Source organism: Bombus flavifrons, chromosome 3 (genome assembly GCF_040668555.2).
Source record: "Bombus flavifrons isolate JBK064 chromosome 3, iyBomFlav1_principal, whole genome shotgun sequence".
NCBI classification, from domain to species: domain Eukaryota; kingdom Metazoa; phylum Arthropoda; class Insecta; order Hymenoptera; family Apidae; genus Bombus; species Bombus flavifrons.
In genome coordinates, this window is record NC_138444.1 from 3,086,291 (window position 1) to 3,103,830 (window position 17,540).

The window sequence follows — 17,540 nt, forward strand, 5'->3', positions numbered from 1 at the left end:
ATTTGATGACATTATGTTATTATTGTGTTGTATCGTATTGTGCGTTATTTAAGAATATCATGTTCAAGCTTTCGGGTAATGTCGCATTTTATTTTAAAAAGTATAGATAATAAATCGTGAAATGTAAGAGGGTGAAATACAGGACACAGATTTATTCGTTTTAATGAATCATTATTAATCGTTCGCTGTCACTCACGTGGCATCATCGTATTGACAATTCGTTTTCCCTATGTACACGTTGGCGATAATCATAACACAGTAATTAATAATTAATAATAAGAATAAAAATAGTAATAATAATCGCAAAATCGTGACCGTGATCAATTGTACAATTTTCTGCTACAAATATACATAATAGATCTCCGCAAATAAATCTCCGTGTATATACATCTCTGTGTATAGATAACGTAACTTCTTTTTATACAGTTGACAGAGAATTACGGACGAGTTAGGAATCTCTTTACATCGTATACCCTAAATGTATACGCGTTGCTTCTCTTCTCGTAAACATACGAATACATCCAATCGAACGAGGAACAAGAAAAACAAAAATACTTCGTTTTACTTTTATCTTAAGCGAACAAGTGGAGAGAGGAAAAACTAAGAACTCGCAATGCCCGAAAACTGAGGTATCTATGATACGAAGAAAGGATAAAATCGGGCCGCTTTGATAGGATTTTAACGAGAGGACAGAAAAGCGTGGATAAGGAGACAAGGAAGAAGCAAGGCGGTAATTCGACGCGAAGCCGCGGAAAAAAATCGTCGAAAAATCAAAAATCCAGTCGAAAGAAGTATAAGTACAAAAAATGACAACAGCTTTATTACACATTGTATTCCATATAATATAATCGTTTATACGTACGTGCTTCTCGTTTAATTATGGGTCGACGAATGCCGGCCAGCGTCGTCGCCGGTCGACCGGTGAACGAACGATCGATTAATCGCCGCTTAATCGATCCGAATCCACGTCGTCGACGCTGTGTGCCGGTGCGCACACTTTGTTTTTCTTTATTTATTTGTTTTTTTTTCTTATCTTCCGCGTTCTCTATTCTTTCCTTCTTTTTATACAATTTTTAATATGCGCTCCGTCCACTATTTTGTTCTCCATTATCTTTTTTTTCTGTAAATTTTCTTATATACGTATATGTATATATATATATATTTTTTTTTTAAATTCTATACTCCTTGCTCACGAGCGAGACCCCAAAAAAAAAAAAAGAAAAAGAAATACGTGACCTGACTTAGTGTTGTGGTAAGTTGTTTCGTTTATTTAATTATCATTATTATTTATTAACAGGAACATTATCGAATCTTTGTTCGTTACATCGTCATCGTACGTTTCTACATTATTATCGTGATCATCACTATCAGCATTATTATCACCACCGGCGTTAATTGATCGTATCGGACAAGTAGCGTCGTAGCGTGTCAATCATCGTTATTATCATTATATCAGCAGCATCCTTCATCATCATATTCATCATCGTTTGTTCAGCAGCTTCATCATCCATATAAATAAATAATTATCATCAACCGTGCGATAACAACACATAATCGTCATTTGTTCGCGTTTCCGCGGTCGAAGTGGGCGAGAAATTTTTCAAAGTAATTATAAAAAAGCTAATTTTTTGTCTATTCAATGAAGGTATGAAAAAGATTTTAATCGAACGATTATAGATTTTATAAACTTCAACCGAAAAATAATTCGAATCCTATTTGAAAAGAGTCGATTTATCGAATTTCTTTGAACCGCTATCGATTGCTCGCTGACTTCGATCTCGAAAACATAACCCGTCTCGTCGTCCGCACTCCGTTGACGACGACGCCGGTTTTTCATTTACATATATATACTTTTATATATATATACTTTCTATATATTTCTTCTTCTATCTATATATTTATATATTCATTTATTTATCCATTTTATTTATCTGTATTTATACATATCGCGAGTAATATTTCACCGTTGTGTGATGTGCCACATCATCGGAGGCGCACGCAGATACGAAAAGGTTTTAAAAGTTGGACGAAGGAAAGCCGATGGTCGAATGTCCCTAGAAAGTTACCAGATTCCTTGAAACATCGTCTAAAGTTCAATTTAACGATTCTAATCATTTCAATTACTTTATTCAATTTATAAAAATTAACTTTTCAAACATTCTCCGATAGCGAATTTTCTCCATAAGCTTTCCTCTTCCCTTCTTTATTCTTTTTTTGTTGTAAAGTTTCCTCTTTTTAATACAAAAAACACGGTTCGAAAGTTCGCTATTCGATCATATGGCTGGTTTCGTGCGTGAATTTTGATTTTAGTCACATTCCACGATCGGGGACGGTGCTCGTCGTTCGGACGAGGCAAGTGGAGGGCTCCGTTCATGGAATTTTCACGACTTCCGGATCGGGTAACGCGCGTTTCTGCCCCAAAGAGACGAAATTCGAGTTCTTTCGATTTCTCGTCTCTTTGACGTTTTTGTCACCGATGCGATGATACGAACGGATGGTTCAATGTTGAAACGGCTAATTTATAAATTTCAGCGCTCGATCATCCGGCAAGCCAGGCTTGCCGCGAGAAACAGGATATCCCAGATTGCCGGACGATGAGTTTGTTCCAACGTTTACTGTACATTGCTATTTTACGCAATTACCAAGGACTCTGCGATCCCGAAGCTGTACCCTCGAAAGCCTCGTTTCAAGATCCACGTGGCACCGTCCCAGAAGAAATACGATCTTTTCTTATGAAATTAGCAAATGACAAAAGGAATAGAGGAACCGATATCGATCGATTGTCGACCAAAAAAAAAAAAAAAAAAAAAAAAAAAAGCGTTATCCGAAAGTCTAAAAAAAAGAGAGGAAAGAAATCGGAGAAAAAAAATAAAAAAATCTCACGAAGGGGCAACATCGTTTGAATTCTGATTCGTCGTAAACTTTCTCGCTCGTAACTATATACGCACGGTACATACAAACGCTCTCCTCTCTCTGGTCGTTACTCTGCTTCGTACTCTCTCACAGCTTGCTCGCAAGCGAACAGATGGACACACATACATATACATGTATATTTACATATATATACATACTACATATACGAAAGAAGCACGCACACACGCGCGCACACACGTACCAAAACAGACATACTCTCGATGCATGCACGCTATGTCGCTATCGGTCGCGCACACATATACGAAACACACACGTAGAATCGCATACATACACAATACACGCGCAATTGTGTACACGCAAAAGTAAGTATCCTCGCGAACGCGTCTCTCGTTAGCCACGAAGGAAAGAGAGAGGGAAAAGTCTTCAGTCACGCGATTCGAAAAAGAACAGAGAAAAGAGAGATTGTGTGTGTGAGAGAGTGAGAGAGAGAGAGAGTGTGTGTGTGTGTGTGTGTTGTGTGAGAGGGAGAAAAATAGAAGAAGTAATGGAGAACTATCGGAACAATGATAATGTGATACGATAGAATAATATTAATAATAATAATTAGAATAATAATATTAATAATAATAATAATAATAATAGCAAATAGTAATAATAGTAAATAACAATAATAATAAATTAGTTCTGTACAAAGTTTTCGCTTCAAACATGATATATATATAATATTAATACCTAAGGACGAGTCGGACGACGATATTCGCCATCGTCCGCCTCCACAGCATTTCATTGTATATATATATATTTTCATATATATATGTATATTTCATTTCGTCCCCCTGTTGTCGAACTCTTCTCGCTGAAGTCTCCTCCTCTTTGCCTTCATCGTCTTCTTCTTCGTCATCTTCCGTTTCTTTTTGTTAAAGGACAGTCTCCTCGTCATCATCAACGTCGACGAGGATCGTCCCGCGTGATCATCTGGCGGAACGTCTGCGCGCGAGTCAACTTCTTTCTTTTCTGCCATCGAGAACAATAACGGCAACAGCAGTAGCAGCAACAATAGCATAGTGGCTATCGCTACGGCTACCGCGAGACACCGTCGCCGTCATCGTCATCGCCATCGTCATCGTTGTCGTCATAGTCATCATCATCATCATCATCATTATCATCATCATCGTCGTCGTCGTGGCAAAGTCCGGTGGAACGTTCTCACGCGCGACGTCCTGCGCAACGGGAGGGAGAGAAACAAAGGAATCACGAAGAAACGCGCGCTCGTTCACCCGCTGGCCCATAACGGAGAGCCAAGAAGCACGGTGCACCACACGCTGATGACTGTGTAACATTCGTGGTGGTTCTCGTGCGTACGTGTACATGCACAAAGGGATATCGCACGCGTGGTTCCTCTGTCGCGTCGGTCGGTGGTTGCGCGCGTACAACAGAGTGCAACGCCAAACGAACGTGAAAAACACAGAGAGAAAACAAGAGTTCTTACAAGAGTTCTTGATTTGTCGCGTGTGAGTCGCACGCGGGGGCATGCACAGCTTATTACCGGTCATTACGGAAGAAGGGAAAAAGTTCGTTTACGAATTATACAAGAGTCCATCTCGTCATCTCGTTCGACCGTGGCTCTGTTTCTCTATACTACTAGAATAACAGTTAAACACTCGTTTAAGAAGAAGAATAACTACACTTCCGTCGCGAGTGTCGCCGCTAGCGACGTGTCGTGTCTATAGTGATCGTCTATAACGTACACTCCACAACCGGTCTCGGCACCGCCACCGCCGCCACTACCCGGTGGACCACTGCCCCCTTCCGTGATGGTCGTCGGCCTCTTGAGCAATGCCGCCTCCGCCGCGCAACAGCTGTCCGTCGTCGCGTTACCGGCGAACACCGACGACCTCTTGGCACTCTCGATCACGCCGACACCGACGCCTATACCGAGACCAAGACCCAGACAGTCCTTCTCCTTTTGGAAGAGGTGGGACGCCCTGTGAGCGGCCGCCTCCGTGTTCAGCTGCTTCGTTGTCCGCGTTCGACCGTCTTGCAGCACCGGTTCTGGCTTGTAACCCGAGCAAGAGCTATCCAGCGTGACGTCCGTTTGAAACGACGAGTCGAGGTCGTCTTGTCTGGCAGACGCGACGTTGTTCACGCTCTTGTTCGCCGTCCATGTGTTCTTGATCATGTGAGCATCCCCGGTACCCAGGGTACACACGCTGCCACCGCCTCCGCCGCTGATCATCCCGCTGCCACCGCCTCCTAGCAGTCCAACGTTACCGATACCAACCCCGGTGCTCCCGGTAGAACCAACTCCGGCTCCACCACCGACTCCACCCATTACACCACCGCTTCTTTTGCTCATGCTACTGTGAACAGCGTTTCGTTCGTTCTGTAACCTGGCCTCTTCGTCAGCTTTTGCCTGTTCCCGCTTCTGTCGCCTCTTCATACACATCACCGCGACCGCAGCTACTAGAACGAATGCTGGAACTGCCGTTGATAGGGTTGCTATCACCACTACGTGTTCCGTGGTCAAGCCAGCGTCTCGTGGCTCCGCGGACGCGGACGCGATATGCCTGGACAGATTTCCCGACCAGTAACTAGCTCCGGATGGTGGTACAGCAGGAACAGCAGCTGCGGTGTTCGAAGGAGCCGGCAAATTGGCCGTTCCACTGCCTACTTCTTCCGAGCAAGTGTCTCCGTGCCAACCCTCCGGGCATTGGCAGAGGAACCCGTTCACTCGGTTCAAACACGTGCCACCGTTTCTACAGGGCGCGCTTCGACACTCGTCCACGTCGACGCTACAGTCTTTCCCAGTGAAGCCAGGTTTACACGCGCACCGATAATCGTTCGTTCCCGATATGCACCGGCCACCATTCGCGCACGGTTTCGTCAGACAATAATCCACCTTATCTTGACATAATCGACCAACGTATCCAGGCACGCACTGGCAACGGAACTGATTGACTAGATCCACGCAGGTTCCTCCGTTCAGACAGGGATCGCCTTGGCAGTCGTCGATGTTGGTTTCGCAGCGTTCGCCGGTGAAACCGGCCGGACAAGAGCATCGGAAGCTGTTACCCAGGTCTGTACAGGTGCCACCGTTCGAACATGGATTCGGGGAACACTGGTCGAGCTGGGATTCGCAGTCGTTGCCAGCGTAACCGGGCGGACAGCGGCACACGTATCCGTGAAGAGAATCGTCCTCGCAGGTGGCTCCGTGATGGCAGGGAGAATCTCGACAGGATCTCGAGCTGATCTCGCAGTGTCGGCCGCGCCAACCGGGTGGACAGGTGCAACGATAATGTTGCCTGGTGGACGAGGACGAAGACGACGACGAGGACGAGGAGGACGAGTCTACGGAGCTTCTGATCAGGCTAGAATTGCCGTAGGGCGGGTCCATGGTGCATGATCCACCGTTGAGACAGGGGTTCGAGTCACAGTCCAAAAGAGGCTTCTCGCAGTTAGTGCCGTTGAAGCCTGGCGCGCACGAGCAGGTGTACAAACCCTGGCCGTTAAAGGTGTTAAAGCAGGTGCCGCCGTTCAAGCAGGGCTTGTGATTCGTGCAGTAGTTGAGGTCCTGGTTGCAAAACAGACCGCCCCAGCCTTCGTCGCAGAGGCACTCCCAGGGTTTCTGGCAGCTACCGTGAAGGCAGCCTGGATATCTCACGCATTGGTCGCAGTACGCTCCCTTCCAACCGTTGTGGCATCTGTAACCGAGACAAGAGAGGATGTTGCTCGTTAGCTCTGTTGATCGGTTTGCCGCTTTTCTTCAATGTTCGACGAACACGGGGAGAAAGTAACCGCGGCTACGCGCGATGGCTAACGGAAGCTTTCCTTTTAACTCAACTATGAATGTAAACGGAGAAACTTTTTAAAGAATGAAGCAAAATTAAATTAATTAGAACATCATTTTTTGCAAATGTTACAAGAAGAATTTTTAATGAAACACGAACATCTTTATCTTTCATATCTTTTTCGGGCTACCATTGGTATAATTTCCCCCGACAGGCGACGATTAGAATCCTCTGAAATTCTTGGTGGAAGACGAATGTCAAAGACCTCGTTAAACTCGTATGAAAAATGATGAAACGCGATAGAGGACGCGCAATAAAGAGGTAGAAGATGGGACGAGGAGGAATCCCCGTTTCCAGGTAACCGAGCTTTATACCGGGTGATTCTGTACGAACGCACGAGTTACTTTATGCAAGCAGTGGAGGTGTAACGAGTAGGAGACTCTAATTACTTGGATCGTTAAATACTAATCGATCCTCGCGGAGACGTAATTTTAGGGAATGTGATAAAAATAAGATGCTACGAAATCATCGTCTATTTCTCACGTCCGATAAAATTAATCGAACTTCCCACGATGTATATATGTATTATACACGATGTATATCATCGTTGTGGTAGCTTTCCGAATTTCGTTCCACGAGTCGAACTAAAAGAAAAAGCTGCCCATAGATATCGTGACCAAAGATTTACACGATCGTTGGTTTTTGGGTAAGAAGTTCCAGGAAAGAGAGCAAGGAGAAAACGCGATGAAGAAAAGGGACAAAGGGAGGAAAAGAAACGGGCGGAACGGTTGAACAGAAAAAGAAAGGCAGTTCGCCGTGACAGAGGATACGCGAAGGTGGGTAAAGGCCGCGCAGATGAAGAAGAAGAAGGCGACGAGGAGGAAGGTAGTATAGAGAGGAGCTGGATCCGCGACACAGGAGGGAGGGAAACGAGGAGGATATGGTGGTCGGCCATTACGTCCAAGGGGGTTATACCGAGGTAGAAAGGACAAAGACGTTTGGTGAAAAGATAGAACAAGAGCAAGCATTAAAAAGAGACAGGAAGAAATGAAGAGAGACGTGCGTACATATATATATACGATATTACGTATAAATACACCTTCCTCGCGCATTTATATGTACACTAATACAAACATATACTAACGCAAATTCACATTGAGGAAAGAAACAGAGGAAGAAAGAAAGAAAGAAAGAAAGAAAGAAAGAAAGAAAGAAAGAAAGAAAGAAAGGAAGGAAGAAAGAAAGATGAAAAGAGAAGAGGAGAAATAGAATGAGCAGGAGGAAAGGGAGAGATAGGGAGAGAAAGAGAGAGAAAGAGGGAGAGAGAGACGAAGAGGTTAAGAAGGAGAAGGAAAAGGAGAGAACCGTCGAGAGAAGGGAGGAAGAACCTTAGCCAAGAGAGACAGGAGAGGAGGTAGAATTCGAAGGAGAGTGGGGAGACGAGTCGTCGAGTTGTGTTCCCACGGTTCGAGTCTCGGCACAGCCGTTCAGTATGCGGGTCAAGGAAAGGTTACGCTCCTCTGTGTGTGCGCGCGCCTTGCTCTGCCCACTAATACCCATCCGCCTCTCTCTCTCTCTCTCTCTCTCTCTCTTTCTACATTTATATATATATATATAATATATATATTTTTTACATGTATACATGCATATTATATATAATATGTATATATATATATATATGTACATACACACATCGAGAAGTAGAGAGAAACAGAGACAAGAGAGATAGCCCCAAAGCAGTCGACGTCGCATGACTATACCATTAAATCCCATGTATACACTGAGCAACGTAATCGAGAGAGAAAGAAGGAAAGACGAGCAGCAGGTCCGCGAACAGAGTATAGAAGGTAGAACAGAATGAGTCAAACTGTGCCACCATATGTACATAGATGTATATGTACATATATACGTATATATACACACACACACATACACACAAGTACATAATATATATATGCATATACAAATTCATGGAAGTTCATATATTCGCGCGTGAGCTTAGCCAATGAGATTCTTCGAGCTGTCCTCTCTAGCGAACGAATCTTCTTCCTAGGGCGCGAAACGGATTTCTAATGACCGCGAAGAAACGCAGCCTGCTTTCAGCGGTACTCATACGGAGAAATGATCATATTCTTGATCCTAGTGCTATCGTATTCGAAATTAGAACAATGCACGAAATGAATGAAGTTAGAAAGTCGGTAGAATACCTTCGGGTACTGACACTCAAGGAGTTTAGGTAATCGAGTAATTGCTGGAACGGTGAAGTGAAAGAGGAGAAGTGTGGAGTTTGGGAATCGCACGAATACCGGTACTTAGGTATATTAGCGTGCGGGAATACCGGTATTCGAAAATACCAATGTTCAAGACTATCGATAAGGGTAATTTAAAATAGTGGTATATTCGAGTACCGATATTTAGAAGTATCTCGGTACTCGGTGAAAAAAGAATTGGAGAAATTGCGAATATTATGTAGGTATAAGATTAGGTAGATACGTTTAAAAAAATAAGGATGGGAAGATCGTAAAATGATGCACGATATGCATCCTCATCGGTATTCAGTTACAATAACACGTACGGCTCCGGCCATGGACTCCGAAATTTCAATGGGACACCGTAGGGCCGCGATTCTTTCACGTATCACGAATGGGGCCAACATCCCACGAGGCTTAAGATGGCAACTGCTTTTAGCGATCGTATCGACTATTTCCACGCATACGGTTACGCAACCAGAAAACAGATTACCCTTTGTCCACGTAATACGTTGCTATTTATTCGAAACCTTTCCTCGAAACGTTTGTCAACGTTTGATCGTTGCTATTTTTGCACCATCCATCACTACCTTGGCGCCACAAATATCTTGCGTACTTTATGATCAGTCTGCGGATGTTTTTATGCGTTTACGAGTCATCTAAATTTCCAGAAATAAATATATAATATATTATAGAATTAAGATATTAATTCTAGTATTTAGAAGATGAAACTAATGTTCATTTAGATTTCATTTTTCTAATATTCACTTCGCATTCACACGAAATCTAAATTTATACAAGTAGCCTGTTTGTAACATTGCTTTTATATTCTTATCCTTCAGTCCATTTACGATATGTTGCTCTATGAGAATCGACTCTCGTCTCTTATAATTAGGAGAAAATTAATGCAGTTGGATCATCTTTAAAATATCCATAACCAATAAAACTACACTGGAACTCAAAAATTTACAATCGTCGAGAACCTCTATGCTCGTTTCGCAACAGGTTTTCCTTGGACATGAAAACCGATGCTCCGCGTCTCAGAGCGAAGTTACAGCAAAACCCTCAATGTCTCAAAGTATTTTGCACGATATTCAACGAACAATTTATTACAGACGACTCGAAATGTTGTTTATTTACGCGTCTACGGTACGCCCATAAATTCCGGATCGTCTGGGACCTTTAAAAGCCGCGTCTCAGCGAACAGTCTGGACGAGTGCCCCGTCTATTTTCGAAAATATTATTTTTCCACGACTTTATTAGAATTACCCCTTGAGAAAGAAAGTGGACGAGAATGGCGGAGGAGAGACATGGATGGTGCTCTCAGGGAACTCGACGGGGACCGACGACTGCGGCTAACGGGACAATTAACCCCAGTCTCGTACAGTAATTAGATGATCGAGTTAACTCTAAACCTTGGGTTAACGTCGCACCGAGATTCGAGTCCCATGCGAAGACAGATCGGAATTATCGCGGAATCTTCATCTGCTCTAACTGCGTTCGTTCTAAATTCGAGTATCGTGATTTTCGACAGCTAAATCGTTGTGTTCCTATGATCGCGAGCCAACGATGCTTCGTGATACTAACTTCTAATAATAATCTACGATGATTCACAACGATAAGAAAAATTGGATAAATAACATACGGAAGCTAAATCGAGTTATCCCATTGACATTGATATTAAAATTTTTAACGGACATAAAACTTTCTCCAAACGAATCAAAATGGAAGATAGCGAAAACAGCGATCGAATTTCACATTCTACGCGTCTCTAGAATCGTCTAAGACTTAAAACTCGAGGGTGAGAAGAAGGTATTCTTCTCTTGCAGCCGAGAAAAAATTCGCGCGCCAACAAGAACAATAAAGAGTTCTTCGAGGCAGCGGCATATTTATAGAGCAGGATTCTCGGCAAATACAGAAATTCCCGAATCGATCTCTGCCCTTAGTCAGCGTGTTCTTTTTTCCACTCGTCGAGTCGAATTAGAAGGTTCAACGACACAATCGTGCGACTTTCGAAATAGACGAAAGTAAAGGGTGGCGTAAACGCGACAAAAGAAGACGAGAATCAAATAAAAGGACGCGAGAGGGGAAAATTCGTGTTGGTTGCAAGATCGGTTCTCTCGTTACGGCGGAAACAAGCCGGCTGCTTCGAATTCCTGTTCGTTCTCTTCGACCCCCGACGATCATCGTGCACGACGCGCCTCTGACTGTGAAATTACTGGTGAAACAGGAACGAGGGGAATCGCAACACCCGGAAACGAGTTCCGCCGATGATATTCTAATCGCGCACCGATCCTCGAGTCAAGGGAAAATCGAATGGCGCGACCCAATCGCAGAAACTGGTAGCTATGCTAATGGAAATACTTGATTGGATAAGGCGAACAGTTTTCTCAAATTATTTACAACGAATCGAGAATTCCGATATTTTGTAGGTAAATACTATCGCTATATAGTATACTTGCTTAGATGATTCGATATGCAATCCACTTCGGTATACATTATTCGATATTTTCAATAATCTTGGAACGATATTAGATTGCGAAGGTTTTCATAATTCAATAAATGCAGCTGATCGTTAATAACTGTTTGCTAAGCAGGACCCTAATCTTTAATAAATAATCGATAGATATAACGAAATATAATTGGCAAATGGAAATTCAGGAAACGAAAGGATTATAGCAATAGATAATCGTACACAGTATCGTAACGACTTCCGAATAAGTAGATAATCTAGAAATTGTAAATGATAAATAATTAATAAATTGAAATTCGGGGAGGAGATTCGACAATAAATAAACGATTGTAGGCAGGATTTCGATGATTCATTAGAGAAAGGATTCGAAAACGGAACTGAAAATATTCTCACGGTGAGGCAATTAACACGGCTGGATCATCGATCGCGTTAGACTCATTAACGATCGACTTTCGCGGGAAGCTCGTTTATCGAGGCGTCGCGTCGCGTCGTTATTAATGCGGCACGAGTATGATACAACGCGTACAGGTATCGAGTCAGGAATGTAATATCAGTAAGGAAAAAGAAAAAGAAAAGGCGCACGAAGAAGAAGAAGAAGAAGACCGACGACGACGATGAAGAAGAAGAAGAAGAAGAAGAAGAAGAAGACTAAGTTGGCTACATGTACACATTATCATGAAGGGAAAAGACAGAGAAAGAAAAATGGTAGATTGTATGCGTATACTCACATGCACTCGTCGGGTCGACTGCAGTGTCCGTGCTGCTCGTCGCATCCGGGCAGGCAGCGGGCTGAAACGAGTAAGAAAAAATCCTAAAGGTTAAGGCAACTCTCCGCAAGAGGTCGATCGCGTCCCTCACGACTGCACGAGCGGTACCATACGATGCATCCCGATGCATTCCTCTGCTATAGGTAGTTGGGTACCAGGAGAACTCGATAATTCAACGTGCTACTCTCCTCTCTCTCTCTCTCTCTCTCCTTCTCTGTACAAGGACCCACTGTGTGTCGCCGTTAATCGAATTGTTAAATTGTTCAGAAACTCGAATGGAAAATCGATCCGCAGCTTTTGGGACAGGACAATGCAGGTCAGAGAGATTGCTTTATCCAGAGAGTAAATTATGCAAAGCAGTTTTCCGTGGTAAATTGGTAAAACAGTTTGAACGTTTGAAAGGATTTGGAAAGAACGATCCTTTGATCGGTCGATTTTGAGATTAGACGTTTAGACGAAGAGCGGAGGTTAGAGGTTGAAGGTCGAAGCTTTAAGGCTGCAATAGCTAGTTATTTGTATAGAAAGAATTTTTCACAAATTTTCCGCGAGATGATAGTAGTTCTGTTGTAAATTTCTAGTGGATGCACACAGGTGTCGTAATGTCTCGTACTTGCTTCCTCAACCAAAAAGGACCAATTTATAAACACGAAGTCGGTATCGCTCACACCTCGAATATACGATGGAGGGAATCGTCTAATTAAAATTTATGTCATATATACCACGAATCGTTCCCGTTTTCTGGGAATCCTGAATAGGAAAGGAGTCTGACCGCACGATTCCTTGCATAGCTGCACGTAGTAGTGAACGATACGTCGTCGGGTGCTCGCTCGCGCGCGTGCGCTCGCGCTCACACGGTCGCGTCCCACAAGGATGATAAAATTGTGTCACGTGTGACGATTCTTATCTTGCGATCGTGAAATCACCTCTAACGCCCTGCTAATTGACCAATTCCGCCTCCTTTCAAAATTATTTCATGGATCTTCCACTTTCCTTGACTCGAAAACAAAACCAAAATGAAAATGAAGTAAACTGAATTACAACGATGTCAGAAAATCGTTCAGAAGCTTGATAATTACGTTTAAAACCTCGTTTAAAACCTTCTGCTGTTCGTTCAGGCATTTCTTTTTTTTTTTTTTTTTAATGTATTTGTAACTGTATTGTAACTGAAAGACAGTTTGTCTTCTTTAACAATTGACAATTTTTAATAAATTTAGAAAATCACGCTTGTAACGTTTCATGCGAGTTATGCAAACAAAATAATCCTACTTCTATTCTCGTCATATTTTCCAAACAGGAGAAACGAAGTTCTAAGCAAAAACGTATGCATGAAAACATTATTTTAATAAAAACATTTTGCCAAGAGTACTTGAAGCGAAACTTGAAAAATGTAATGTACACAACGTGTTGATACTTTAATTAACGACGTTTCTATATATTGTTCATTTCGGTTTCCCCCACACTGATGACCAAATTCTGATAATAAATTGGAGCAGGACAGGACGGGTACGAGGAGAAAGATCGTTCACATAGCAGCACACGCCAGCAAGGGTAACGAAATTGTGTCACGTGTCGCGCAGTTTATCCAGTCCGCAAATATATCCAAAGTCTTTCAGTTGGCTGCCAGCCACCGGTTCGGTTACGTACGTTCCTCGAGCATATAGATCGCGGCTCGCGTCTGCCATACCACCACACCATCTCCTCTGCGCATCTATCGCGTCTACAATCGGTTTTATTTCCCGCACACGTGTCTTCCGTCCGTGAAATTTTTCAGCAACCTTTGAGTTCTAACTTCTCTGATCTTTACATTTCGCAATGATCCTTCGTACACGTTATACGCCGGCACACGTTCTCCAAAAACGCGTTGCGGAATCTATCTGAAATTCGTTAAGTGGGAGTTCGAGGTCGACGATATTTGTCGAATACAAAAATATTACACGATACACTTCGAAATTGTTCACAGTGGATTTTTTTATTTGCAGTACAATAAGTATTTGTGGTTAACGATATTTACGAATACCAACATTCAACGGCACACTTCGAAATTATACACAGTCGATTTCCTAATTACTTGGAATAAGATGGAATATAAATAGAAGGAGATATAACTAGAATTTACATATATACAAGAGAATTTTTCACTAATTCTTCCATTAATTGCGATTTTTCATTCAAATGATAAAAACCCACGATCAAATTAAAGTATTCGATCGGTAGAAGTCAGACGAACAGAGCCTACATTTTCGTTTGTAAAAATCGAATAGAACGTAAGAGCAAAGTTCTTTCATCGAAAGGATGTTTCATGAATGAGAAACCCTCTCTACAGGGTACGTCTTCCTTTTTTTCCAGTCCAGGAAAACGGATAGATCTCAAAAGTATTTTCAAGTTGAATGCTTCCTTCGAAACTGTATGACAAAAGTTAATTCCTTAATTATTTGGCGTGCCTTAGAAAAATCGGTCAACTGGAAAGAGAATAAGTCCATCGACCGAATGAAAATAAAGAAAAAAAAAAAAGAAACAAAAAGAAACAAGGCCAACCTAACCCCACCGAAAGAACATTTCACAGATGAACAATCTTTCATAAAGGCACGTCTTTCTCTAAGCTCACAGAAAGAATATAGAAGTTAAGAGATCGCGAGGTGAAAACAAGCTGGACAAAAGATCTGCGAAGAACTCGGTCGGCTAGTGTCTTCCTGAATGAAGGGGTTGAAGGTGGTTCGTCTGGATAAAAGAGAGAAGGTGAACCCTGTGGCAGAGCGTGTGGGGACCACTGAGAGGACAGGAGAGGGCCGATGGGCCGCGTGACCTTGGCACCGAGCGCAACGGCCCACGAAGGCGGCTCTCGATGGAGCTCGCCAGTCTCGACGCGCTAAGGAGCGTATGGTATTTATAGAGTGGAGAACCGTGAGGAACGAGTCTCGAGTTTGGTTGCTGGATCCCGCGGGACGACGAAAGGAACGGGCAAATCGCACAGATTCTACCGGCCCTTGGAAAAAGAAGAATTCAAAAGCGGGACTGGAAAGAGGGAGAGAGAGAGAGAGAGGGAGAGAGAGAGAGAGAGAGAGGGGGAGAGAGAGAGAGAGCGAAAGAGAGGAGGATTGGCTTTGGTGAAAACCGACTGTTCCTGAATTAAACCCTGGGATTACGGCAACGTCTGATGCCGAGTTTAAACTCGGATAGACTATGTTGTGGCATTGGTGTGTGGTAATCTTTCGCGAAGTATGTATCATCCTCAGCTGATCGGAGAGAATTGGAAGAGTTGCTTTCGTGTTAATTAAATTCGAATCAAGTGTCAGTTAGGAAAAAATTTCATCTTTCAACTATACTTACATAATATATATTTTATTTGTCTTTATATAAAATGCACTGTTATAACGATAAAGGTAATATTAAATCGGAAGGATAAATGTTTGAAAATTTGTAGCCGATAGTCTATACGGTAGTATGCCGAAGAAATAGAGCACAGGAAACAGCATAAACATGGTTGAAAGCGTCCTAGATTCGCAGGTACCATTCGGCCAGACATTGACAATAGACTCGTGGCCCTCAGCTGATGGAAGAGCCGCGAGGAGACCTCAACCTGCGCCATGCAACAAACCCTTCTGATGAAGAACTTTGACAACAACCGCGTTCCACCTTTCCTTGCACGTAAAGACACCATGAAACGCGTCGAAACCGATATCATTCTATTTAAACGTCCACAAGCCTGTAGCCGTACTTTCGCTCCCCTAAATGAATTTTACGACTCGTGTCCAACGTACGTATCGATTTTTCTCCGGTCTCCGACTGCTAACCGGCGCGGCGTCGTTTCGTGCCTGACCTTTCGTGGAACAGCGACAATGAGTTTCAATCGAACATTCTCCCCCCTATCTACCTCTGTCTACCTGACGCGCTAAACAGGACTATTGCTCTATAGAAAGTTATACGCAGAGCCGAAGAAAGCATCGAAGGAAAATTCAGGAAATACTGGCACAGGTAGCTCCATCAGATCTGTTCAATAAGAAAGAGAGACAAGAAGAAGAAGAAGAAGAAGAGTGACGGGGACCAATGGCCAGGGGAGGGGTTGAAATGGAAGCGGACTGTGAACGTGAGGCCGGTGCAGCTGTTGGTTAAAGCACCGACCTCTGTGCAGCTGTCAGGGGCCCACTCGGCCTCTTTCGGCGTAGTTCGCCCGCTCGTGTTGCAGCTGCCTCTACAACAACCCCTGTAATACGTCCAGGCACCCCCGAAAAAGCGCCTGGCTGCAAGCCACCCTATCCTTCCGCTACCCCTAGCCTCGTTAACCCGTTTTACAGGACGATCGGCTATATACAGTGTTATAGCATGCTCGAGGGACTGGTTTTTGTGCGCCGGCCTTTCTTCTCCTTTTGCGTGTCTCCAACGATTAACCGTTTATGTCAGTGTGTTTTTCTGCTGCTCCGATGGGTCAGCCCTTGTTTGAATTTTACTTTACGTTTTACCTTACGGAAACTGGAATTGAGGAAGGTTAATGGATAAATTGAATTGCAAGCCGATGTATTTTGCTTCTTCTTCTTGCTTCTTTCTTTCTTTTTTTTTTTTTTTTTTTTTTTATGAATTTACCAGGTTGATTGGAATTCAAATGGAAGCTTCGCTCCTAACTTTTCGACGTCAATTACGTTCGATGGATTTCGAAGAGCAATAGAGAGATTGGATCGAAAGTAAGTGGAAGAATGCAGCAGGATTAACGGACAGATAAAATCGAAAAGATAATTGCCCAAAGGGGGGTCGTCACATTTTTCTGCCCGCGGGTGGTAGACATTTTTTTACAGAAAGCGGCACACCGGGTCAGCTGAGCAAACGCGCTGAGTACACAGCCGCTAGGGCACGATACACGCGTGTACTCTTGCCATTTCTAGAAACCGAACCTCGATGGCTTCCATTGCTTTTTGTACCGTTCTCACGAAACTTGTTTGCCAGGCAAGTTCAATTTCAATATATTTTTCAACACATCTATTATTTATCTTCTTACTAATTCGTTGCATATATTAGCGAAAATAAACGAAGGAAGTGTTACGCGCCGATAACTGTGAATCTCACGCAAAAAAACACTTGGAACAATGACAAGACGATCGAGCAAAGAGTGTCACATACATTACGTGGCGATTAATCGTAGTCGATCTGTTTCCCCGTCGCCAGACCTCGCACGCGTCCACGGGGCCAGAACTCGCATTAAATCGCAACAATGGCCCATTCTCATCGCGTCGAGGGGGCGGCGGCGGTGCAGGAGGAACAGGAAGGCGGCGAAAATCCTGGAAACGGTGGCGTGGGCGTGAGCTTGGCCGCACACGTGAGAAAAGATCGGCCTGCGATCGCAACGAGAGGCAACCGTGTGGTCGTCGGCGTTTTTCGCCGTCTATCAGAGACAGGGACG

General features: G+C 43.4%; 1 protein-coding gene across 2 annotated transcripts in view; it reads right to left on the reverse strand.

Moving 5' to 3' along the window:
* Positions 1 to 792: 792 nt before the first annotated feature.
* The window catches only part of Delta (neurogenic locus protein delta), a 48,450-nt gene continuing 31,702 nt past the window's right edge, over positions 793 to 17,540 (reverse strand). For both annotated transcript variants that reach the window (XM_069132922.1, XM_069132923.1), the window contains exons 5-6: positions 12,113 to 12,173; positions 793 to 6,575 (exon numbers count right to left, since the gene is read on the reverse strand). In XM_069132922.1, coding sequence (XP_068989023.1) covers positions 4,556 to 6,575; positions 12,113 to 12,173 — 2,081 coding nt within the window. In that variant the 3' untranslated portion in view covers positions 793 to 4,555. The remainder of the gene's footprint in view (positions 6,576 to 12,112; positions 12,174 to 17,540) is intronic.